The 24,944-nt window shown below is 40.4% G+C and overlaps 1 protein-coding gene and 1 long non-coding RNA gene across 23 annotated transcripts in view; one reads left to right on the plus strand and one right to left on the minus strand.

Moving 5' to 3' along the window:
• Positions 1-24,944, plus strand: part of RALGPS1 (Ral GEF with PH domain and SH3 binding motif 1) — a 216,892-nt gene that overhangs the window by 178,539 nt on the left and 13,409 nt on the right. For 4 of the 14 annotated variants that reach the window (XM_083485893.1, XM_083485894.1, XM_083485886.1 and 1 more), the window contains exons 13-16: positions 15,183-15,309; positions 16,147-16,298; positions 17,658-17,709; positions 23,456-23,536. In XM_083485893.1, the coding sequence (XP_083342019.1) occupies positions 15,183-15,309; positions 16,147-16,298; positions 17,658-17,709; positions 23,456-23,536 (412 nt within the window). Of the gene's footprint in view, positions 1-7,244; positions 13,510-15,182; positions 15,310-16,146; positions 16,299-17,657; positions 17,710-23,455; positions 23,537-24,944 lie in introns of those variants that run through there. The other 10 variants (XM_083485897.1, XM_083485898.1, XM_083485895.1 and 7 more) reach the window with 5 other exon arrangements.
• The window catches only part of LOC310698637, a 36,045-nt gene continuing 17,888 nt past the window's right edge, over positions 6,788-24,944 (minus strand). For 2 of the 9 annotated variants that reach the window (XR_014521634.1, XR_014521635.1), the window contains 3 exons: positions 24,724-24,819; positions 16,497-16,620; positions 11,724-13,512 (listed from right to left, as the gene is read on the minus strand). This is a non-coding gene — a long non-coding RNA (uncharacterized lncRNA). Of the gene's footprint in view, positions 7,454-9,624; positions 9,842-10,604; positions 13,513-16,496; positions 16,621-17,053; positions 17,106-23,437; positions 23,767-24,723; positions 24,820-24,944 lie in introns of those variants that run through there. The other 7 variants (XR_014521637.1, XR_014521639.1, XR_014521636.1 and 4 more) reach the window with 7 other exon arrangements.

The following is a 24,944-nucleotide window of genomic DNA, read 5'->3' on the forward strand; positions in this document are numbered from 1 at the left end:
AGGAATGTAGTATGCACAACGTTCCTAATTCCCTAATTCAGAAGTTCGTTTTGGAACACGAGAGGTAGTATAAATATGTCTTCAAACCAGACTAAACAAATCAGGACATGCAAACTGATATACCAGCTATTATCCTGAAGGCAGTTTCTGTTCTAAACTGTCATTGATGTGCCAGCTTTGTGTTTTGCCATATTGACAGAAATAAGTATAACTGCTTTGGAAATACCCATGTAAGATATGGAGAAGGATTTCACTTGATGTTTAGAGGGGCTTTTGTATAAGTTTGTCTTGTATCTCAGTGGGAACTATTTGAACATATTCCTTTGTAAGACGAAATCATTGAATTTACAAAATGTGTCTGCTTCTGATTGCCACATTTTCCTTTGCCTTTTTCGTACAATCCATTGCTGCTTTTGGATCATCATAATGTTACAAAAGTTGGGTGCCTCCCCCTCTTTCTGCTGAGCAGTAGCAAGAGTCCATGGGGTTCCAGGCACTCCCCTGGGGTCTGTGTTCCTTTGGAGAACTGAGACACTGTCGTAGCTTTAAGAAATATAGTATATTCACTTATTTACACCTGCATGGAGGGAGTCCAGATCTTACAGCATAGTCATTTCATGAGACGCTTGTCCCCCCTCAGCAGTGCAGCCAGCCTTCAGCCAGCCTGCCAAAGATGGATTCTTCCTCCTTCTTCTCAGAACACCCTACTAAAAACTATCTTTTCCTCTAAACCCAGTTACACTGGCAACCTTCTAAACCCCCAGTCTCTGTTCACACCTCAGGGCAAGGAGGGAAGATGGTTCTCTTGCATTGCCAATGGATCTCAATGACCCTGTATTGTCTCTTAATGGCCCTAGCTTGGCCAGGTCATTTTGCATAGGCTAGCTCAGGAATTCCTCTGCAGATTGTATCTCTCCCTTCACATCCCAAATAATAAAAATCTTACCATTTATTAATTTCTGGGGTTCAGGAGGGTCCCTCCGAAATCTATAACACCATCACCCCTTCAGCAAAAGGGACTGCTCTCCACAAGAAATGCAAGAAATAAAAGAAAAGTTACTAACAGTATTCAGAACACAACATCAAAGTAGATCATAGAAACATGACACATTTAAAAACACAATAACAGCTCCTCTTCAAGCAATCTCCAGCTTCCCTGGAATCCTCCAGGCTTTCTCTTTCCTCTTGGGGTACACTCTGGTCACTGTTCTGCATCCCAATGCAGCTTACCCAATCGCCCACACTTGGCAGCGAAGATGATGGGTTTCCCTGATATATTTAAGCCAGGATGCCAGTTGTCTCATCCAAAGGCCCTTCTTTATCGCTATTATCATTACTCATCAGAACAATCTGTAGGGTTGCCATATGTCCTCTCTTTCCTGGACACATCCTCTTTTTCAATATTAAAATGATCCCAGCCTCGCAAAGCTGCACAGGGCTCTGATCAGATCCTCCCGCCCCCAGCTTGGGCAGGGTGGTGCGAGGACACCATGCACCCTTCAGTCCCAGCCCCCCAAGGGTGAAGTTGGGATTGAAGGGCACCTGACATCCTTCATGGCACATCCCTGAGCTGCTTTGTGAGGCTGGGATCTGATCAATTCTGTGTCACATTCACTTTTGCCTCTGGCCCCACCCATCACTGGCATGCAGCCCATGGAAATTTGCCTAGAAGGGGATATGGCCATTGGGATAAAGAAAGTTCCCCACCCCTGATAGAGATAAATACATTGAGACAAATAAGAAAAGTTCAGTGGAGCCAAAGACCTGAAATACATAGAGTGGCAGTAGGTCTGCATCATGGGAATACATGGCCCCAATGAATTCAAGAGAGCAAAAAAGTGGTCCATTCACAATTGTTGCCACTGATTATCAAAACTTACTAGCTATGTTGATTCAACACTGGTAAAAGAAACACATGGTGCCAATTAAGTCCCAAACTGAATTAAATTCACTGATTGAATAGTTTAGCTGTTTCATGCTGGAACCTTCTTTGAACTCTTGCTGTTGAAAAGTGGTGGCTTCTAGATTAACAGTAGAGAAATGTTTTCCTACTGGTGTCAGAATATTGCCACTTCTTATGCTAACCTTTACATTTTTCCTCTTGCTTGGCCTGTTTGTCCCATGTAGACAGGAGAAGGGCAGTGTTGTCAAGGGATGGTTTATATCAAGTTGGAGGATGTGTAGATGAGTGAGCCACTGATGCTGTGATTGCTGGTTTTGAGTTCTGTAGCTGAGTAGATTATGTGGGCATAGTTGGCATTTGATTCTTGCAGGGTCTATATCGCAGGTTTAACTATCTGCAAGGTGATTAATCATCTAGCAATTTTAGATTAGAGTGTTCTTCCTTGCTGAATCTTACAGCCTGCAGAGACTTCTTTTGGTTAAAAAAAAAAGTGCCAGAATAAAGATACATGCACCTGCTTGCAGTTTGGCCCTCCCGCTACTGGTTCCCTGGAATTTGTGGATATTCGGTAAGTTATGACACTCAGTTAATATGTTAGTGCATAGCCAATGGCTAGGAATGATGGGAGTTATAGACCAATAACATCTGGAGGACCGTAAGTGTTAATATTATAGTAGTTTGCCGAGAAAGCTTATATATATATATATATACATATTTATTCCAAGGTGGAAGTCACTTTACCATTCTTCATTTAAGCTTGCAGATTTTCTTCTCTGTAGCTAATAGCAGCTCCAGGGGGTGTGATCTGAACCAGGCTGCAGCAGCAGTTATCTCCCACCCCTCAGACCACAGACTAAGGGTTCTGCAAGTATTTTTACAAAAAGAAAATTAATGTCAGAAGCACCAAAATTATTGCTCCAGTATCACATGTAGTTTGGCCCACATTGGCCCTGTTTATTTATTTTTAAAATAGTCCTCAAGTGCATTATAGGAATGATGAAAGAAAGTTCAAATTTAAAAAATAAAGTTTTAGAAAGAAATGTTGAGCTGGATGCAAAACAGGATCCTTTGGCATTATTGTATCCAGGAAAGATTATCATCCATCTCTTTGAGATCAAAATCCTTTGGAACAGGATGAGTGTTTATTTTGTCACATAAGTTTCCTGAATAATTCCTGAAGAACAGATTCTTTGCAAACTGTGAGCTTTATCACTTTGTCACCATAAGCTTTCAGTAGCATCTGTTGTGGTTGGGCTTGATCAGGCCCACGTCTCTCCCATATAAGCTTTTTGTGGTGGTGGTGGGGAGGTAGGTTTGTTTAGTTGAAGGCTGCCCACAGTGGCCTTTGGAAATACTCCTGTAGTTCCATTCTTCCATTAGGTTTTCCATCTGAGGCTGGCTCTAGCATGCAGTTTTGACAGGCTCACCACTGCCTTTTGGTCCCTGCCCAGCTGGAAATCTCTAATCTGCTGCCAATAATACAATAAATGCCATCGGTTTTTCATACGTATGTGTGTTAGTGCCCACTAAACAAGAAGCAGTTATAGGACTATAAAAGTGTTGTTAAACAGATCAAGAAATGAACATTTCTGAAGCTTAAATGCATTCCTGAACCAAGTTGTTTAAGCAGAGTTGCTTGTGTGGTGTGATACTGAGGACAACTAAATAAACACAAAAAATTCAGCTGTTGCCCCAGCAACGAAAACGTTCAGTGTGGTCAATACATTGTATAGTTGGAACTGGAGCAGACATTTTTTGTTAAGGTGTTCCAAGATATTTCTATTAGAAATCCCTATTTTTAGTGGCTCATAACTTTCCCTTAGTTCATGCTGGAATATCCTGGACCATGGAGCTTATCTCAATCACTACTAAAAATGAAGAGAGGGGGATTTCTTTATTGTCTCCATTCTTTGGATTCTAGATTTGCAACGTGGTAGGGTCAGCGTGTCCCTTTTACATCAGCCGTACTGGCTTTTGCAGCATGTGTGAAATTCTGCCCAGGGTCAGCCAAGTTACAGTCCTCTGAAAGACAGGGGTTAGTACGTGTTCAGCAGAGAGGGTTATTCAGTAAAGTTCCATTCCACTAAGACTGTTTTCAGCTTAGAGGAGACACAATTATTCTTTCCCTCTGCCCCCCAACCCTGGCAGTGGTTCCTTCAGTCCACCAGGGGCTACCTGATTATGAAAACTGTTTTCTATAATCTTACTCATACTGCAGAAGACAAAGAGCTTTCACAGAAATAATAAAAAGACTGGGTTTCTGGTACTAAATAAAAAGCAGCGTGTGCCAGTCAGGACTGCATAGGGGCATATAGACTCATTAGCCTGGAAAAAAAGGAAGCTACCAAAGGAAAGAGACATGGGGAAGTTGAAGGTTGAAAAGGAAGATCATTATCACTATCATTATCATTTATTCCCATCAGATGTCAAGGAGATAAATAACTACAACCTTCAGAAGACATCTGAAGGCAACCTTGTATAGGGAAGTTTTTAATGTCTGGTGTTTTATTTTGTTTTTATGTGCTTTGGAAGCTGCTCAGAGTGGTTGGTTCAACCCAGCCAGATGGACAGGGTATAAATAACGATGTTTTTTGCTAAAAAAATATATAGTAAAAAATTGGGGGTTGTCTTATACATGGATGGTGAATGCACAGGGGTTTGAGCTCTGGCGCAGGTGGCCTGGGCTTGGGTTCAGACTCTGATGCAGGTGACCTAGGTGGCCCAGGCTAAGCCTCTTGAAATATGGCAATCCAAACTTTGGGCCACCTCCCACCAGAATTATTCTGTTTGATGTTTAAAATACTGATTTCTTAATTTTGTGTTAAAATAAAATAGGGGTTGTCTTATACATGGGAGCATCTTATACACACAAAAATACAGTAATAACATTATTATTAAAATAAAAAAATTCCTTCCAGTAGCACCTTAAAGACCAACTAAGTTAGTTCTTGGTATGAGCTTTTGTGTGCATGCACACTTCTTCAGAACATTATTATTAGTTACAGATAGGTAGCCGTGTTGGTCTGCCATAGTCAAAATAAAAAAATAAAAAAATTCCTTCCAGTAGCACCTGCAATAAACCCAGATGCCAACTTTGCTGCCACATACACCCGGACAACACCATTACTGGCCCCAACAACATCACACATACCATCTCGGGACTATTTAATTGCTCATCGTCTAACATTGTGTATGCCATCAAATGCCAACAGTGTCCTTCAGCTCTCTATATTGGACAAACAGGCCAAACCTTACGCCAAAGAATAAACGGACATAAATCAGACATCAAGAATCACAAAACAGAGAAACCAGTAGGAGAACACTTCAATCTCCCAGGACATTTCTATACAAGATCTCAAAGTAGCTGTTTTACTACAAAGGAATTTCAGAAATAGACTGGAAAGAGAAGCTGCTGAATTGCAACTCATTACCAAACTTAAAACCATGGAGAGACCTGGTCTGAACAGAGACATTGGATTCTTATCTCATTATACATGACTAAGCCATTTTTCACCTTCTCACCCCTTGCCTTTTCCTGTAAGACCTATTGCAGTCGTTAAGAGTCGTCCACAGGCTCATCTCAGCTATCTACCAATCACCCATTCCCACCACCCTTCTGAGTAATACCCCTCCCCACCTTCTCACTATATAGAAGGATCTGGCAACTTCTGTTTCAGTGTATCTGAAGAAGTGTGCATGCACACGAAAGCTCATACCAAGAACTAACTTAGTTGGTCTTTAAGGTGCTACTGGAAGGATTTTTTTTATATTAACATTATTATTATCATCACTATTAATAAAATGACTGTGCTGAGGTCACACATGGGGTGTTCTGTAGTGCTAATGAACTGAGTTATCATAATCCATTCAGGTGATTAGCAGCTTCTTTGATTCCTTTTCTTTAGTGAAGTTTGTATGTTGGCCATCTGATGACTGCAGAATTAAGGGTTCGTTCCTACCCATCTTTAGCAAATGCCTGCTGCTACTCCACTGAAGATCATTTCATTGAAATGTGGTTTTCTTGCAAAGTGTCCTGTGACAACATGAAACTCAGTCAATACAGCTTTATTCTCCAACAATTTTGGCTTTGACATGTCAGAGCAAACCAGCTGTCTGCTTGTTTGCCAACCAACTTTCCAGAAATCAGACCAAGTGATGGACAAGAGACAGAAGTACTTTTCACAACAGAGTAGTTTTATATTGATGGCTGGTTTTCTGTTTCTGCTGCCACCATTCATGCTAAATTCTGAATGCTACCCATAGAGTAAAACTAGCCCATTACTACCATTTATATGTAGTAAAAAGCTTTCAAATTCAGGGTTGTACAAAGTACCTACGTTTCTAGAAGTTGTAGAATTCTAATGGGGACATTTTAAGTTCTTTAGTGGTGCCACAGAATCATGAGGACTGGGAGACAATATCTATTTGGACAGCATTTAAAATATTTCAACTGTTCACATTTTCCAATCAAGTGTCTTATGATGAAAAAAGCCATCTGTGTTCCTGTAACGTAGACGAAAAGATGTCCAACATGAGCACCATAGCCAGCAGACGGATTGTTTTGGAACATGTGCTTCAATAATTTTTCCCAGAGAATGTTTTAACGTAATACAGAGCAGAAATTGTGTATGTTCCCAGCATCTGATAGCTCTTAAATGTAGAAAAGTGTTAAAGAATTGTCCTCATTCCTAAAACCTCACCATTAAGTTTCTAGCAGCTTTCCGTGTTCCTCAGTAATGCATTTTGGTCTGATGCAAACCTGCTTTGCATTTTTGCTGTATGCATTTCAATACGATCAGTGTCATTTTAAGAAACCAAACATATTAGTGGATACAGTACATATAAGACTCACTTCACCCAAGTTATTTTCTTACACAGAAATAATGTCAGTGATGAAGTTAAAATTGATTTACTAACTACTGTATATTTTTAGAAAGAAGTATTAATTTAGGTGCAAAAACATGACTCTGGAAGCCAGCATCACAATCCATGTCCTTGTGATTAGAATTAAAACCCAACGCACGCTAAACAAAAGACAGTGTACACTCTCCACACACCCCTCCCTTTGTAGAGATTATCTCACCATAGGTAAAGCATTATCTGTGAAGCATTCCATAGTCTGGACTGTTGTGTGTTAGGTCTTTGCACTGTTTGACCCTTGAACTTCCAATACAGTCTCTGGGAAGAATCATGGAGGATAGAAGAAAATGGCCAATCATTACATACACTGTAGTGTTTATTTGACAGGTGAAGGACTAGGTCAAGCAGGTCATGTTCTTTTCAAGGCAGTAGGCAGTACTCCAGCCATAAATAGATCCTTTTGTTTCTTCAATTTCTTCAGGCTAAACTCCATGAAACCACATCACTGTTGAGGCCCCATAATACTTCCCGACAAGAGCATTCTCGTTTCCATTACCCCACTGTGAATGCAGAAGAGCAACTCCCTTAAGTCAGAGGAATTACATTACCGTAATGAGGTGGAAATTGGCCCAGTCATGCTCAATATGTCTGACCCTGGAACGAGCTTGCAATGAGCGCACTTTGTTAGATCTGGAGTACATGCAAAATAAGAGTTAAAAAGAAGAAAAATGAAAAGAGAGAATAAGCAAAGATGTTTGTGCATTTATATTCCTTTGGCCAGTCAGGCTACTACACTGGTGACGTAATCCGGATGGAACTTCCTTCATTTTGGATTCAAAGGAAAACATCGTTTTCCACGTAAACAATTAGTCTGACATTTAGTTATGCAGTTTGTGTTAGATGTAACCTTGGATACTAGTAAATAGCTTTGTTGTGGATGTTTTAGTAGCAAGTCATTTACTGCAAGCCAGAAGTGCCTAATTGTCATGCCTGTTCTTAATTTTGGTCTTATGGCTTTGATAGCTTATTTTCTGGTAGTCATTAAAGAGACAGGAATGAAACGTCCATCAGAACCCTTCCTCCCATCTCTGGCGCTGACAGTGGTACAACTTCAGTAGTTTCCTAATCTTAACAGATGCCCATTTGATTTATTTCTCTGTGTTTGGGGGTTTGGAATATTGTTTTTATCTGCTCACAAATTTATTGACAAATTTCATTTGTCTGCTTTAAGCCCAGGTGAAGAAAGCTTCATGCTGCAACTGACGGCAGTGCCACCACCAGCGGTAGTCACTTAGCATTACTGAAGACTTAAAATCCTTCACCAGACATAAAAACTCAGAACCCTCTTTTGCACCCCACCCTTGGTGGCAAACTTAGTTCCTCCTGGTTTTCTCACTACCCTCCCCTTGGTGACTGAACCTATATCTTCTCTAAGCCAAGGGCTGTCAGCATGGCAATGACAGGCACCAGTTTGCCTACCCAAAAAAGGTCTCAGTAAATACCCCTTCAAAAATCCATGAAGCATGAGAGACTGTTTCATTTTCTTTCTCAAATTCTGTTTGTACTGGTCCAGCCACTCCTAATTTGAACATGACCCCTTAAATATGCCCAGATTTCATTGGACTGGAACCCTCCCTCCCTTCTGTTCTGAATAGAGAGGTGAAAATTGCTTTTATTTGTGAGCAAGTATGGCAGTGGTGGATATATGTGCTTTCTCCAAGTCTGTGCCTGTGGAGTAATTACAGCAACAGTGAGACCATGCCCCCCCCTGCCCCTGCTTATGTACCCTCATCTGATGGGGTATGTGCAACCTGAGGCGGCTCCTACATAAAAGGTATCACTGCTGTTCCCTCTTCAAACCCCTGCTGGTACTAGGAAACAGTGGGGTGGGGAATGGCAAGGAGTCTGTTGGCCCATCCCTTGCCTGAACAATCTCTTCCTCCTCTCCCGACACATCCTGTGTGCCTCCCTCTGTCTCAGATCACTCTGACCCTTCTTCCTCCATTTGGCCTGGCTTCTACCTTATGGGCGGTGCCAAACCCCATAAATCACTGGATCCCTCTCCTGGTGCCAAACCCAATAAACTCCCATGCCTCCACCACACACTGCCAGTCGCCGCCACATAGTGCGTAGTAAAACCATGGGATTCACTTTGAGAGGTAATGATGGCTACCAACTTGGATGGTGTTGAAAGCCAGTTAGACATATCCATGGAAGATAAAGCTATCAAGGGCTACTAGCTACAATGAGTATTTTCTGCCTCCATTGTTGAAGGCAATCTGCCTTTGAATACCAGTTACAGGGAATCTTATGTGGGAGAATGATGTTGTGTTTGAGTCCTGCTTGATGGTCAAAAATTCTTAAAATTTGCATTCGTACATGCAATTAATGAACATTAATATGAATGCTGTATATTAATTGGAGATTGTAAGCCACACTGATACAACTGCTAAGCTATTACACCTCTTGTTACATCATGCTAGAGCTCAATTGTAGCCAAAATGAAGCTGCTTTTAAATATAAATGAAGGTACCATTTTTCTTTTAAATGTATGTGACATGTGGGATGCTATTGTGATACTTGTCTAGTTGTTTGCCACATAAATGTCCACTTGTTTGAGCAGTAAGGCACTTTCCAGTGTTTGGCAGAAGAACATAACAGATGAAGTTTGGGCAACATATTTAAGAGGATATATTTAAAGCTGGTCAAGGCTAAACTGAGGCACAATAACAGACTGTTTCATTTTGTCATTTTTTCCCTGGACAAAGTAAATTTTCCTATGGGAGCAAAACCATGAAGGACATTGACATTAGGAAGGAAATGCTTTCTGTAAACTAACAATGATTTATCTCTTTGGGGAATTTATAATGAAATAGCTTGATCTTTATTTAATGATGTCATCCACTTTTTAAAGCCTTAGGTCTTTGTATTTATTTGAAATTAAAGATTTGAGAAGAATCACACTGCAGATTTCAGCATGTATAGATGTATAGGAGCACTTCGCATATCACAAAGGGACTTCTTCTGTACAGGTACAGGGTGTCTCCATTCTTCAGGAATTACCTGCAATACATATCTCTATAAAAATAAAACATATAACGTTATATACAATAGAGATACGTGCTGAAAAAATGTAACAGAACTAGCAGCCCTCAGAAACCAGAGTGGATAGGTGGCCAACTTAATGCTGCTATATATTAAGAAAGTAGAGATATGGAGGGGAGAAATGTTTCTAAGTTACTGAGCCTAGTTTGGTGTTTGCTATCATTTGTAACTGATTTATTACCCAGTGTGCCTTCTTTCATATGCTGTACCATAAGATTCTTTAAAGAGGGCAGAATGGAACTCAAATGTTTATTTCTTACATTTATACCCCTCAGTTCTGCAATCATGGAATCCAAAGTAACATACCTATGGCCCCCAGGAGCTCTCCATTCAGGCACTGACTAAACCCAGACTGGCTTAGCATCAGCAAAGGTGGTAGCTTCCTGTGCCTTCAGAGCACACACTGGGACTTTTAGAATGAAATAGCAGTCCTAGGGGACAATTTCCAAAGGGAAAATTGGGGTGGGAGGAGAAGCACCATAGTCCTGATCCAGATTACGAGCCCTATGCCTGCTTTTTATAAATAAAGAAATGTGACCATTTCTAAACTTCCTAATTAAAAATGCATTTAATGTAATTTGTCAGCATTTAATGTAATTTGTCACTCAAGCAGAGATGACTGTCTGTGGCAGTCTAAAATGTATCTTCCTGGCTCCCTGTTCTTTTCATTGGTCATCTCTTTGCATCTTCTTTCACAGAACTGCCTAGTTAGAGTCAAAACAGGGATTTGATTTGATTTTTTTAAAAACACCAGACATGTTCCTTTTATTTGTCTCTCTTTGGTGCCTGCAACACAGCAGATGTAACTTGCAGGCTTTCCACATATTGTACATTTTAATAGACTTTAGTGGGCATTTAGCAAAACACTGAAACAAGGAAAACTATGATTTTGCAATAGCCAGAGCTAAAGGCTTAACCCTTTTTACAACATGCTTATATTTTTCTTCTGTTTGACAGATTTCTTCTCTGATTTTCTTAAGCGTCTGTTTTGTGCCTGGTTCTTAACCAGGCCCAGAGTTATGGTTACATTAGCAATTAAGTAGGTAAGTATCTGGCCAAATTTCACATAGGCTATGTAGACCTTTACCCAACTTAGCATCAATAACACTTTTATGCACCAAACCCAAAAGTTTCTTTAAAAACTTAAAATGTCTTCTGCTTGTTACTCAGTTCAAACTATGAGATTCGTGGCTCCCCATTCAGTCATTTCATCAGCTTGAGATCTATCAGCTCCTGTTTCGTTTTATTAGGGCAAAATTAGTGAACTAAAAGTTTACACTCTGGAGGCTTAATGTGCTAATAAAGGATTGCATAAGTTACCATTTGTTTATAGCACTTGAATGATTATTCATGGAAAAATTATGCAAAGGAAAAAACAGTGAGATCCTTGGGGATATTAAAGCTACGTGGTCAACTTTTCCGAATGTTCCTGCCACAGCTTTCTAAACAGCACTCGTCAGCTTCTGCTGGGCTTTTCTCAAGTTCCCCAAACAGTTTGTAATAATGTTTTAATACCTTCTGTATGTTATTTCAGTGTATATGTCAGTGTCATCTTGACAATAATGTAAAGAAATAATGAAAACCAAGCATGTGTGTTCCTGTGCCAAGTGATTGGAAAATCATGCTAGACATCATTTGTTTCATTGGGAGGTATATGAACATTAATAGTATGCACAAGAAGTGGATAGGGTGGGGAACTAATAAACAGGAGGGGTATTTGGTAGCAGTTGACATCATTTAGTGGGAACAAGCAGCCAAAATTACTTGCTCTCACGTGTATTTAAAAGCTGGAACTTCTGTCAATAAGACCAGTAACTCTGAAAAGGAGCTACAGAGATTAGTGTGAATACAGAGATTACACAATGTAGCAAATAAATTTTATTTCTCAACTGAGTGGTCTGCTGCGGTGGTTGAGCAACAGATTTCGGTAAACCCAGAACAGGGTTAACTTCTCAAAAGACCTTTTTTTAAAAAAAAAGCAGCATTTTGATTTATAAGAAAAAGAACAACCAAAGTGTTTCAATTGGATTATGAGTAAAGCAACAAATCATACCACCTAATCCCTTATACAATAGAAAGGGTTTGACTGTGCAACTAGTTGTTTACTTTGGGTCAGCACTGAGTTTCCACTGGTTTAGTCACCAGCTGATCTACGTTGAAAACTTAAGGGCCATGATTCAGGTGCCACGGGAAGCTCATTGTTTTAACTGCATTGTTTTGAATAATGCAGTTGTAGGCTGAGCTTGTCTGTGTTCAGCTGCCTCCTCCATCTCTTTGCCTCCTGCCATCAAATCAAGTCATAGGGTTGACTTCCATTGATTTCTGCACAAAAACAGGATGCTGCACTGGCTTTGCATGCAGAGGTAATGAGCAGATGTTAGTTAACCAGTTATTGGCCTCAGGATACTGTAGTGGAACTGATACTGCTTTCAGTGATGTATTATTGTCGATAACGGGGAGCAGTGGCACTCTGTTGCCTTTGGGGCTTGGCTTTCTGTGAATATTTGTTTGTTTGTTTTGCTTTTATTCTGTGTATTCTGAATTGTATAGCATCAATACCACTCAAATGTTCATATTTTATACTTTCCTCTGTGGCAGTGGAATAAAAATACCCAAAAAATGGACCTGATCGCTGCCTTCATTTGTAGAAAATTAGCAACGTAACTGTTTATGGGTATGCATTGCATGCTGGGACTCACTGGTAACATAGATTCAGATCACAATAGCACCTGAAGGTCTCCTTCAATCTTTCACTTTTGTTTATGCACATGGGATGTAAACAATACTTTCAGACACCTGGTCATCAATCTTATGTAAGAGATAGGGATCATGTTGAAGTGTGTTCTCAGATTTTGGTTGAGAAAGTGCTCTCCTTTATTAAAGTGTGACTAGTAAAATCCTGGTGAAACCAAGTGCTACATTTAGAAAATGTACCACAACGTTGTCCCAGAACTCATCTTTTGATAAATTCTCTTCACTCTACTCACTATCTCCCACCATATCTCCCACCATGACAGGCTTCAGAATGGATTCCTAATCTCTTACCTGACAGTCTGCTACAATGGTATCAACAAGACTGAAGTAGAATGTCTAAGGGCTTATATTGCAGGACTGAACCAATGGAACTTTGAGAAGCAGCAGTTAGTACACAAAATTCTACACACACACGGCAGTGTTTCTCATGCAACAACTTCTAGTGTGTGGTTCTGGTTACACCCCTGGACAAGAAATGAGCAGAGCTGCATTTTTGGAAAATGTTCTTGACCTTTTAATATAAGGCCTTCTCAGAAACTGCATAATGCCAAAGTGACTCACCCTTCTAGAGTGCTGAGTGCTTCAAACCCTTATTGATCCACCAGGGCAGACATGCAAGAAGCTGCTTCAGTCACGTGTATGTGTGTGTGAGTCAAAGACAGAGAACAAGAACACATAAAATACACTTTCTTTTTCTGCAGTGACTGTAGCATAGAAATGTCCAAGAGGTTTCATTCCATCTCCACTTTAGATCCTTAAACAAGTTTTGTATCCTCCTTTCCAAAACAGGCCTTTCATTCTTCTGCTTATATTTTGTGTCAAATATAAGGCCTGGAGATGTGAAGGTTTGCTTAGTTTGCTTTCACCAATGGCACAGCTAAAATCTAGGACTTTGAGAAATAAAAAGAAAATAAAAGTATATTTCCACGAGAAATCTATGCCTTCTATATTTCTGTAACTCGAGGCTGGAGACTGGGCATAGAATATAAGTATGGTATAGTACCCTACTTTCACTAGGTGGCATCCAACATCTGTCAGTACATTCTTTATTCTGTGGGAAAGAGTTGCTGCTCTTTTGTTCACTGTAGTCAATGCCATGAATCCCAGAGTTCAAACTTTTTTTTAAGGAAACATGCTTGCCCAACTTCCCTGCTTCATGCATGGCTTACCTGCCATTAGCGTATCTGAACCAAGTTTTCACCAGGTGCAGAGTAGTGTTAGTTTTAGATTAAGGTTCAAATATATTTACTCTGATGCACTTCATCACTGCCGAAATTGAAACCCACCAATGTGATTTTGGGCCACTTAAAGCATTCAAAAATTCCTACTCAGAAAGCACTTTCATATAGCAAGAGCATCAAACCCATATTTATATTTGTCACATGTTGATTCCATGCATGCCTGTTCCACATGTACAGGCTTTGGTCAGCCAGAGTGAATCCCATCTTCTCAGTGTATATAAACCTAGTTGTATAGATGCAAGTGATCACTGCACTATGTCCAGGTTTCACCCTTTTTCATATATGGACTGTTTTCACTGTAGGATATGCAGAAGACTTGAAGCAGTCCTTACCCCTCTCCTCTCAGCTGTCTAAATCCTAAAGCCCCTATAGAAACCAGTCCTTTCGTGGAGCTTTTTAGCAGAGTCTGAAATGTCAATAATATGTAGGAGCTGAACTCTCTTTCCATTCCTTGGACATTATAGCTTTAGGACCTGTTGTCTCAGCTGAGACAATCTTGTTTCCATCTGGTAGCAATTCTTCAGCCACCTATAGCTAATTCTGTTTCTCCTCTCTCTCTCTCTCTCTCTCTCTCTCTCTCTCTCTCTCTCTCTCTCTCATTCACACACACACACACACACACACCGAGAGAGAGAGAGAGAGAGAATTATCTTCAGCCAACTTGAGGAAACCACTTAAAAACTTGATAACTCTGTTCCATCTCTGTTGCTTTGCGTGTGTGCTAGCTAAAAATGTGTAGCTTGTTGGCACAAAGACCTTCTCAAAGTTCCAGAGCTGACATCTGTCTGGCTGTGATTTACATGGAACATCCTTGCGTTTCCCATAGATACTCATGCTACAAGTCAATACTAACAAACTGTTTACAGACGGGTAGGGTTACAAACCAAACTCAAAGCATATGTTTTTGTTAGAAATTGAAGATTACGCCCGACATATTGTTCTGGCTATGTATGTTATGCTTTTGACAAGTCTCATTAAAGTAATAGAAAAGCCAGTATTTTTTGTGTGGGACTTGGTCCCAAAACTATTCTTGCACATAATTTTGATGACAAATTGCTATTTTTGTTTAATTGGATAGATTCTTAATAGGAATGGATGGTGTAATTCCAGCAGGCCAGAAGCAGTGTTTGGGGAAGCACCTGCCATTTGAGGTCAATGACAATCGTCTTTAAGCAGATGCCACTTTCCTTCCTTTACCCCCCACATAATTTCCATCTGTCTCTACAGGGTCATTCAGCTCTTCCAAAAGCAAATAACATGACACCTAGCAATGTCTTTCCTCAGCATCAGTTTAGCATTAATTGGTGTCTATTTTGTAGGTCCGTCAGAGGTGTCAGCAGCTATGAGGTTCAGCAGGAGACCAACTTGTCCTGATGCCTCGGTGGCAGCCAGCCTGCCAACTCCTCCTGTACCACGACACAGGAAGAGTCACAGCCTGGGAAACAAGTGGGTGTTCCAATCTGCATCATCTTTCTCAGCTCTTACAGTTTACTCAGACATCATTAAGGTTTAATTCAGCAATTGAAAACTCACTGAGAGCAGAAATATTCTTCCCAGTGGTCCCACTCCCCTTTTCTAATCTCACAGGACTGACACTCATTACTAGTAAAACATCTACCTCAGAACCTCCTTGTCTTATCTTGCAAGTGCTGGACTTTCTGCCTTTTTAGACAAATTCTAGTGCCATTCTTACCCCCAACCTCTGTGGGAGTTGGTATATCACCAGATATACCTTTTTTTATAAATTGTGCCTCTGCCTCACCTAGGCTTTCTGAAATAAGTTTTACCGATAGATATGGGAAGTTTCAACACAGTGGGAAGCATCAGCTTTTCAGATAAGATTTCCAGCATTCTACTTATTCTACCACTGTTAGGAATCTTTGAATTAATACTTATTACTTGCCCAGCATCATCTCATTAAATTTGCTTGGATAGGAATTCAGGACTATTGAATCTCATGGCCTGCAACACTGTAACCAAGCAACTTTTGTAGAAATGTCGGAGGAAGAACTTGAAAACTCCCAGATCCCCATCCTATGTTAGGGCAATAACCACTTAATTATACAGGCTGCTTGACCTCACTTCTTAAATAGATTATCAGGCAGCCAATGAGGAGCGTATTAAAGGTCCCATTAGCTACCTTCCACTTAAGGACTTGCAGACATTTATGATCATCATACAGTGAGATGATGTCCATGTGGAAAAAAAAGCAGGGAATAAATGGATGTTATCAGATTACATAAGAACATTTTGCTTTTTCCCTCCCCTTTTCCAATTTTCCAGTATGATGTGTCAGTTCAGTGTAGTTGAAAGTAAAAGCGCAACGTTCCCAACAGAGAAACCACGCCACCTGCTGGATGACAGTGTGCTAGAGTCCCACAGTCCTGTCAGAAACAACACATTAAACTCTGTTTTCACCAATGGTATTTCCATAGGTAAGTATTCAATGGTTTGGATACAAAAGTCTCACTGATTCTCTGCCTGCTATGAAGCTCAGAGAGGCTCCTAGAAATGCAGAATCAGGAGAAGATAAATTAATTTCAGGACTAACAATAATTGGTCATTTGGATAGAAACATTTTAAAAGTAGTGAAGATCTGCTTTTTGCTTGCCTAGAAACCTCACATGACTCACCTCTCTCTTGTTTGTCTCTGTCTTCCTATCAAGAAGTAACTTGCTAGATTGTGGCAGCTGTGTCATAGGGAGTACTCAGTTCTTTTTCAGTATTGTTCTTTTTCTGTGAGTTGTGGCAGCACTTCTGTAAAATAGAGCAATGCTACTGAAGCCAGGAGAGCACAAGCTACTTGTAGGAATGGTCTCAGTAGGAAGTGGAAAGGTGTTTCACAAAGCTTAGCATAAAGCTTAACTTTGGCTGCAGATAAAAGGCATTATCAGCTGTTAGGAAAGAAACAGCTATTTTGAGGGGTGTTTAATGGCCAGCACCTTGCAGTGTGGATTTTAGTGGAGTAAAAACTCCTCTGATTTAGAGACTGAGGGAAATTCGTCTGATTTATAAGCTGGTTCCCAGGGCATGAATTTCCGTTTGCAAGAACCTACTTTGTTGGATGCATGATGCACTGTGCTTATCACTTAATAACCTGAATGTGAAAAAGTGCCATCGTCATCTATTGCCTGATCAGCCATCACAGTTCATTGTCATGTTGTGCAGTTCCTTTGCAGTGGAAACCAACCTGGGATTTGGGAATCTTCTGTTGCTGTGGTGGCTGCTGCTTTACTGAGCACCTGAACAAAAGAAAATCCAAACAGTCCAAGTTTGGAAAAGCAAATGAATTGGTTACACTGGTAACTTTAAGTTGCCTTTGAATAAATGTAATGGGAAATTACTGGTTTAAAAAGCTCTGATTGAGTAATAAGAGGATGAGGAGAAGTAAGGCATCAGGCTGATTTGTCATGGCACCGTCACCTGCTTCATGTTACCTGTCCTGTGTCTTGACTAAAGGGAAATATATTTGGTGTCTGTGCTTTGTCTTTGGCTGGTATGATTATGTTTAATCACTGATGTAGCAGTGTTAATCAGAAGGTACTATACAACATGCAGCTGTGTGAAGATAATAAAAACGGAAGGACAATTTTTAAATATTTTATACCTAGAAAACTGCAGTGCTACATTGGTCAGGGTAACATTTCCCCCAGGAGCAATTTCTTACATCACTTTCACTCTGGCCTCTTAAGTCTGGCTTCTGTGGTGTATTCTGGAAGTTTCCTAAGGCAAGTGGACTTCTTCTGCATTTACTTTTTCTTGTTAACAGATCCCTATGTCCTTTTGTTTTGTAGGAAGCAGTGAAAGCTCAGAATTTAGTGAGGAGCCTTCTTCAGGACTTGAAAGGTGAGTGTCCTCTCTGCAAATAAATAACCTTCAATCAATGGTATAAAATGTTAGTTGCACTGCAGTTTATATGTATTGAAACCATGTTTCAGTTTACTTCAAGGAATTAATCAGGTCCTGCAGGGTAATTGTGGGGGGAAATATTGCCATAAATGCAGCCATTCTGAGGTTGTGTGGAAGCTCTGTCACTCCAAATATTCACTGTGTGTATGCCCTATATTTTGTGCTTCCTACACTACATTTAGCTCTTATTATCCCATCAAGCTATAAAACAAACATTTTTCAAACCTACCTTAATAAGAAAACATGACATCTAACTTGTCAATATTGGGCTTTTGTCATAAACCAGAGTCCACATACCCTATCTGCTTATAACACCTTCTTAGAAAGCCACAAATACAGCCGCATTTTCATTAAGCAAATCATGTTCAACTATGTTGAATAGCTAATTCCTCATAAGAAATTAAGCCAAATACACCTGCCTTTGTCTAGCACATGATATCAGAGGTGAAATCTGGTCCAGTTCAGACTTGATAGGCCTTAGTTCAAATGGACTGAGTGGCCTTGAGAAGTCCCACAATTTTATTTACTAAGCTACAAAATTTTCCAACAAAAGAGCTTTGAGATAAATAAGAGCAAAATTGTTGAGTCCTTTCCACACTGGAAAAAGGTGTAGTAAAATGATGTGTTAGAAATTATTCAGGAAAATGTCTCTCTTATAATGATCCTTCTTTTGCTGATTTGATCCTTCCAAACAAAATTTGGAAGGTCACCAGTAAAGTGTACAATGTCCAGATTCTGGTACCTCATCTTGCCAGTCACCCTTAGGAATGGGCCTCCCTCCCGCCTGCACACAGTGGCAGGAACATACCTCCATCAATACTTTCACTGACACCTGCTGGGGAAAATATGCTTTTATGCCTTTTCTGGGGTGATACTTATTTCTTATGCCTACAATCACCAGGCACTATATTAAAATAGGATGCAAGAAATATTTCATGGAGCACAATGGTCATAGTTTCTCACTCTCAGAATAGTGCAAAGAGGATATGGCCACCATCTTGTTTCATATTTACTGGGTTTATTATACTGTACATGATATCACATCCTATTTCAAGAAATAAAATTCAGGTTTTCTTTTTCTTGCTGAATGTGTCCTTATTTAAAGTGCAGTAAATGTTGAAGGCCATTATATTTTTGAATTTAGAGCCTTTTGTGTGAGTAACGAAGTCAGGATAGAAAATGTCATTTATAATCTTAAGAGGGTTGGTCTTCCATTGAAACTGTTTGCCTGAGTTGTGTGTGTTGATAGTTGTAAACTAGGAAAAGAAGAAATTGATACAAGGGACACAGTGTCCAAGAACACATTACAAAATTAAATTATGCAGCTTCAACACAGCCAGATTCATTATTCCAACTGATGAACTAAAAAATAATAATAAATTGTTATTTGTTACTTTTTAGGAAATCTCAAATTTTGGCCATGCCATTATTCAGAAATTTAGCAGGAGAACTGAAATGTTCAATTCTGAGAAAAGCCTTCATTGTAGCTGAAAATACATCGCTTGTGCTGGGGATATTCTCCCCTCAAACAAAATCTCCCACACTGTAAGGAGTCAGGTACAGCTTGCTGATTGACTCCTTCTGCTGAAGGGCTCCCAACCACCCAGAGCAGTCCTGCTTAGCAACACAGAAGCTAGATTTTGTGTGAACTCGACAGTCTGATGAACATTTAAGCATGCTACCCGCTCCCCCACAAAAAATCTCTCCCCAACTGATATATCCTAGGTAACGCAGGAAGTTTTTTGTGGTGTGCCTTGGGACTCCTCCTCCCCCTCCACTGCCTTTTCCTCATTTCTCAATTTGATGCTTGGAGCTGGAGGCATATGTTTTGGTATCAAAACCGGGGAGCAAAGGACGTTCCAGCCTCCAGCCTCAGGTCTAGGCAGGTGTACGGGTTTTGAGCGGAGCTACTAGAGCTCCTTGCCTGGTTCCTTTTCCTTTAGCCTAGCTGCCTTGCAGTGAAATGGTGGGAGATGCAGCTGTTCCCCCCACCCCATCAGGTAACATGCAGTCAAGGAGAGCTCCCTGAAGGTGGGAGTTATTTTAGATGCCCAGAGGGTGGATTCTTCAGAATGGAGAAATCAGAACTGTTTCTTCAGGCTCTGTCCTGCCTTTCTCTGATTTAAGAGGGGATAAGGCGCATACCCAATTTCTGTTACAAAGATGCTATCCAGCAAGGCATTAAAAAGGCAGTGTCATGTTTCAACCTTGCCCAGACCACAAATCCTAGGTGCCCTCAAGCAATGAGCAAGGGTAGTAAATGCCTTAAGAACTAATTGGATTGCATCGTATCCTCCCATATCCTGCTTTATTGCGGTCTACACACCCAAAATACACAGTACAACAATAGTAAATATCAACAGTTATTAAGGTGTAAAATTGGCCTTGCTAGCCAACATAGGAGTTTTAGCCTATACATAATGGTTTCTGATTTTTACTGCCTCCAAGAGGAATTTTGCTACAGCCAGTGTAGTAGTATCAAGCTTATCCTCAAGGAGAACCTTGACATGAAATGAGTCAGCAATTCCTGGTTGTTCTGTTAGTATTAGATTGATTAGATGCTTTCTAAATGACTAAACAACAACAACAACCCGTTTATATAGACTACAATGCAATAAAATGTGTTCCATACATTCAACACCCTGGGAACGTGGGCACAGCCTGTCTTAGTATGGGACACCAGCCAATCTTCCCCTCAGCACTTCAGAACAGAAAACGTTTAATCTGGCTTTGGAAAACAGATGCCGATAGTTAGATACAGTCAAATTCTTAAGGTAGGGAGATGACAAAAACCCCTGAAGGTATTGGATTCCTGACACAGATGGGCCACAGGGCACATGTGAGCAACATGCAAATTTGTGAACCATTCCATATTTTTTGTGCTTGTTTGGGCAGCACATAAACTAAAATTGGAGCAATACAGAGAAGATTTACATAGTCCCTGATCTTCATACTCAGAGTAGACCCATTGAAATTAACATGCATGACTAACTTAGGTTCATTACTTCCAGTGAGTCTACTCTAAGTAGAACTGAGTTTACTACAAGCTTTTGATTGTCTTTGCTGAAAGAGACAAAAAAGGCTACCACTATGGAAATTTTCACAAAGAAGTTGAGGACTTCTCCCTGGGACTGAGAGTCCAATTACAGAATGTTGTGGAGTGGTCTTGTATACATTCCATCCTCCCTTCCTTTCAAGAAGAAAGCACTTGCCAGATTTGATTGTTTCCCATTCTAGGCAGGGTGAGGAAGTTACTGGACAGGTGGTTGTTAGGGAATAGGCTGTTAGAGAATAGGGGTGAGTTTGGCCACATAACCCGGCTGAAGATCACTACACACACAGTTCTGTCAGATTGGGGAGCACACATGGGGCTCAGGGCAACTGGAGTAGTCTGAAAGCCAACACAGCATCAACTTCCTGGAGCTTCATACTATCTCTTTTGGCCTTCTAGAAAAACCTTTGGGTCACCATGTGTTTATCCAATTAGTTCAGCAAACACATATAACAGTGGGATGCAAGGGGAGGGGATGTTACTCAGCCACACACTCTCCATAAGGAGACCTTCACTGTAATTGTTTGGGCCATATATAACCTGGTATGGAGTGACTGAGCAGGACCATCATCCAGGAGTCCAAACACTCAAATATTCAAAATGGTGACACAGCCCTTTGGGAGACCCACAGACAGACAGGTCAGAAGCTTTGTATCACAATGCCAGTATGTGGAATCAGAATACATAGACTGGCCAGCTGTGTGCCCTTTCCTTCTCTCACCCTGATTTCTATGCTCCTCAGGAAGATGAAAGAAAAGTGGTATTTATACCAGTTGAACTCCACTGGTCCAAAGGCCTTGGGTTCTCAAAGCTAGTCAAAATGTCCATGAAACAACATTGGAACATCATGTCCCAGAGACCATTTTTTCAACAGCAACTGCACATCTTCTAGCTGGAAGCATAGATGTTAAGCAAAAGTGGCTAAATTGTTTTTGCTACTCTGATCACTCTTTTGGCATCTAAGCATTTGTTCATAGTTACAAGTCTTCCTGGAGAGATTTTATAGCCTGCTGTAATCATAAATCCAGTCCATTCTATAATTTTTACAGAACAGACTAGAAACATCTCGGCACCAGCACTTTGAAAAGACAGTTAGCAGTTCTCAACAGTATCTCTGGTATAAAGGATAACCTTTGCAGCCATCCACACATAAAACATTTTCTTAAAGGGGTAGTGCTGATGAATCCGTCTGCAGACAACCTGTTCCTCAACTAGAACCTCAGCTGGGTTCTGTCAGCTCTGCTGAAGCCACCTATCAGAAATTATGAACATGGTTCTCTCAGAACTTTATTTTTAGCCAATACCTCACCAGATTGGTTTTAGAGCTAAGGGTGCTATTTTAAAAAAAAAAAAATCCCACATTTGGGCTTATTTCATCTTGACAAGCTGTGTTGAGAGAAACCCATCCTTTCTGCCCAAAGTCAACTTACTGTTCCATATGTTCCATATTCTGCCTTCCTGTCTGAACTATGCACAAGAAAACCTGAAAACAGGTTGGATGTGTTTAGGACCCTGGGCATCTTTTTGAGCAAGACCTTGGTTTTTAGAAAGTCTGAAGGTCTTCATTGAATTGGCATCTCCCTCCCTGGGAAAGTACCCTTCCCCAGGTGACTACAGTTTGTTCTCTTAGGGGGCAGTTATCATGGCTGCTGCCTGGGGTAGATTTTCTCTGGAAGAAATTTACAGGGCAATCACATAGGCTGTCCAATATTGTAAAATCAATTCTTTTTCCTTAGCAGTTGCGGCATTTGGGTGGATAATTCTTCAGAGGGTTCTGAGGTCTTTAAATTATTTTCTTTTATTGGAGTCCCACCCTAAAGGATAGTGCTGTTACATGCTTAAAAGATGAATAATGCCCCCTGACTCTACCAGGGAAAACAAGGATTCACATTTCTGGCATAGTGTGTATGCATATTAGCAGATAACTGGAATGCCTTGTGCAGTGATACCATATTTTTTTTTGCTGGGCCAAAGCACTGCATTAAATAACACTTTTATCCATGACTCCAGTAGTAATGTTTTCAAAGAGATGTCAGGGCTTCAGCCTCCTTGTGAACAACTGCACCTGATCCCTGAAACCTTGATTTTTTTGGAGCTAGCTAATGTTATTCATTAATTCTGAAAATGTATCCTTCGTGTGGTTAGAAGTATACTCTTCATTATTACTTCATATGCTCTGCAATCAGTTCCTGGCTGGTTCTGATCATCTAGAGCTATTCTTACGATAGTGCCTTAATGTTTTTATTTCTAAAGGTTCTTCTGCTTTGCATTGTGATATGATTGGACAAATCCTACTTTCCTAAAACTTCTCTTATTCCCATTCAGAAGATCAAGAAACATTACAAAAGTCAGTGAGATGGAAGCAGCATCACAAAGATCGGTTCTGAATTCCTTTTTAGACACTTGATTCTTGCCCCCATATTCTTTTGCTCAGCATTACTTGCTTTGTTCCTATGTGTTAAAATGAGCATTATTTAATGGGCATTCAGCCCTTCACTAAATACACCTCTCCAATTACTGAGAGCATCAAATACATGTGTGTCCCATGTTTCCTTGTATGCTTTGTTTTGTTGGATGTTACCACAGTACCTGCACTATAAGAAAAGAACTTACATGTAAATTTATAAACAGGGGTCGGTTGTACGCCACGCTGGGGCCCAACTGGCGGGTACCAATTCGGAATTCTCCCAGAAGTCGGAGCTGTGTCTACAGGTACAATTAGGTGGTTGGTTGGTGTGTCTCTCTGTAGACTGTGGTGTTAATTCTATCTTCAGTCTGTTTTCCTCTTGCTAATTAGGAGAGCTTATTTTCAACAGCTTTTTCATTGTTTCCTTCCATCTGTGCAGACTTTCCTTCCATTCTCATAAGAGTTGCCAGGAGTAAGAAGATTGTTCATTCATATGCTTTCACCTTCATAAGCCTCACCATATTTATATACCACACTGCATATAAATATACTTCATAAAAGTGCTGACTGTTCCTCTTCCTTATCATACTGAGAAATGCAGAGTAATTAACGGCACCACCACAAAGTTAAACACTTTTAAAGCTTCATTGATTTCAATTGAAGCATATTAAGCATATGTTTAACTTGGGGCCCAGTGAATATTCTATATTATGCAGAACAGCATAATAAATTGCTAAGAACCTTAATTGGGAACTCACGGAGAGCCCCACCTAACAGTGTGTGTGAATATATGTATATTAAAGCCCTGCACTTTATCTGTCCCATTGAAATGAACAGAACTTAGCTTTCATAGGATCATACCATAATTTAAAGGGAGGTTCTCATTTTTAAAACCAGTTTCTGGTTTAAATAATACACATACACGTGGTGAAGCTCTATTTTCTTAGACTTAACTTTTGTTATCTTATTATGTAATGAATTACACTGGGTTTCAAGTTGATGCTTCCTTTTCCAGTCTCATCACAACTCAGTTTGCTGTTCTGATGACTTCCTAAAAAACCATGCATTTCCTTCAATAAACAGAGGGGGTCTAAAATCCAAGCGCCTCAGTACCCTCTTACACAAAAGAATAGCAGAACAACTTAACTCTTTTAGAGTAATTAAACAACTTGATACCTGTGGTTCCGCCTATAAAGGTAAAGGGTAAAGGGACCCCTGACCATTAGCTCCAGTCGCGGACGACTCTGGGGTTGCGGCACTCATCTCGCTTTATTGGCTGAGGGAGCCGGCGTACAGCTTCTGAGTCATGTGGCCAGCATGACTAAGCCGCTTCTGGCAAACCAGAGCAGCGCACGGAAATGCCGTTTACCTTCCCGCCGGAGTGGTACCTATTTATCTACTTGCACTTGACGTGCTTTTGAACTGCTAGGTTGGCAGGAGCAGGGACCGAGCAATGGGAGCTCACCCCATCGCGGGGATTCGAACCACTGACCTTCTGATCGGCAAGCCCTAGGCTCTGTGGTTTGGACCACAACGCCACCTGCGTCCCATAGTTCCACCTGTAGAACTCCTCAAATCGAACTGATATCTGTGGGAAGCAAAGAAATGTGACTTGGAAAGAAATAGTACACTGACGCAAATTATCTTGCAGTCATTCTAACAAGTTTGTTTAATGTTACCCAGAAGAAAATATTAGTTTTTTATAGTGCATCT

This window comes from Podarcis liolepis, assembly GCF_965112155.1.
Source record: "Podarcis liolepis genome assembly, chromosome: Z".
In the NCBI taxonomy this organism is placed as follows: domain Eukaryota; kingdom Metazoa; phylum Chordata; class Lepidosauria; order Squamata; family Lacertidae; genus Podarcis; species Podarcis liolepis.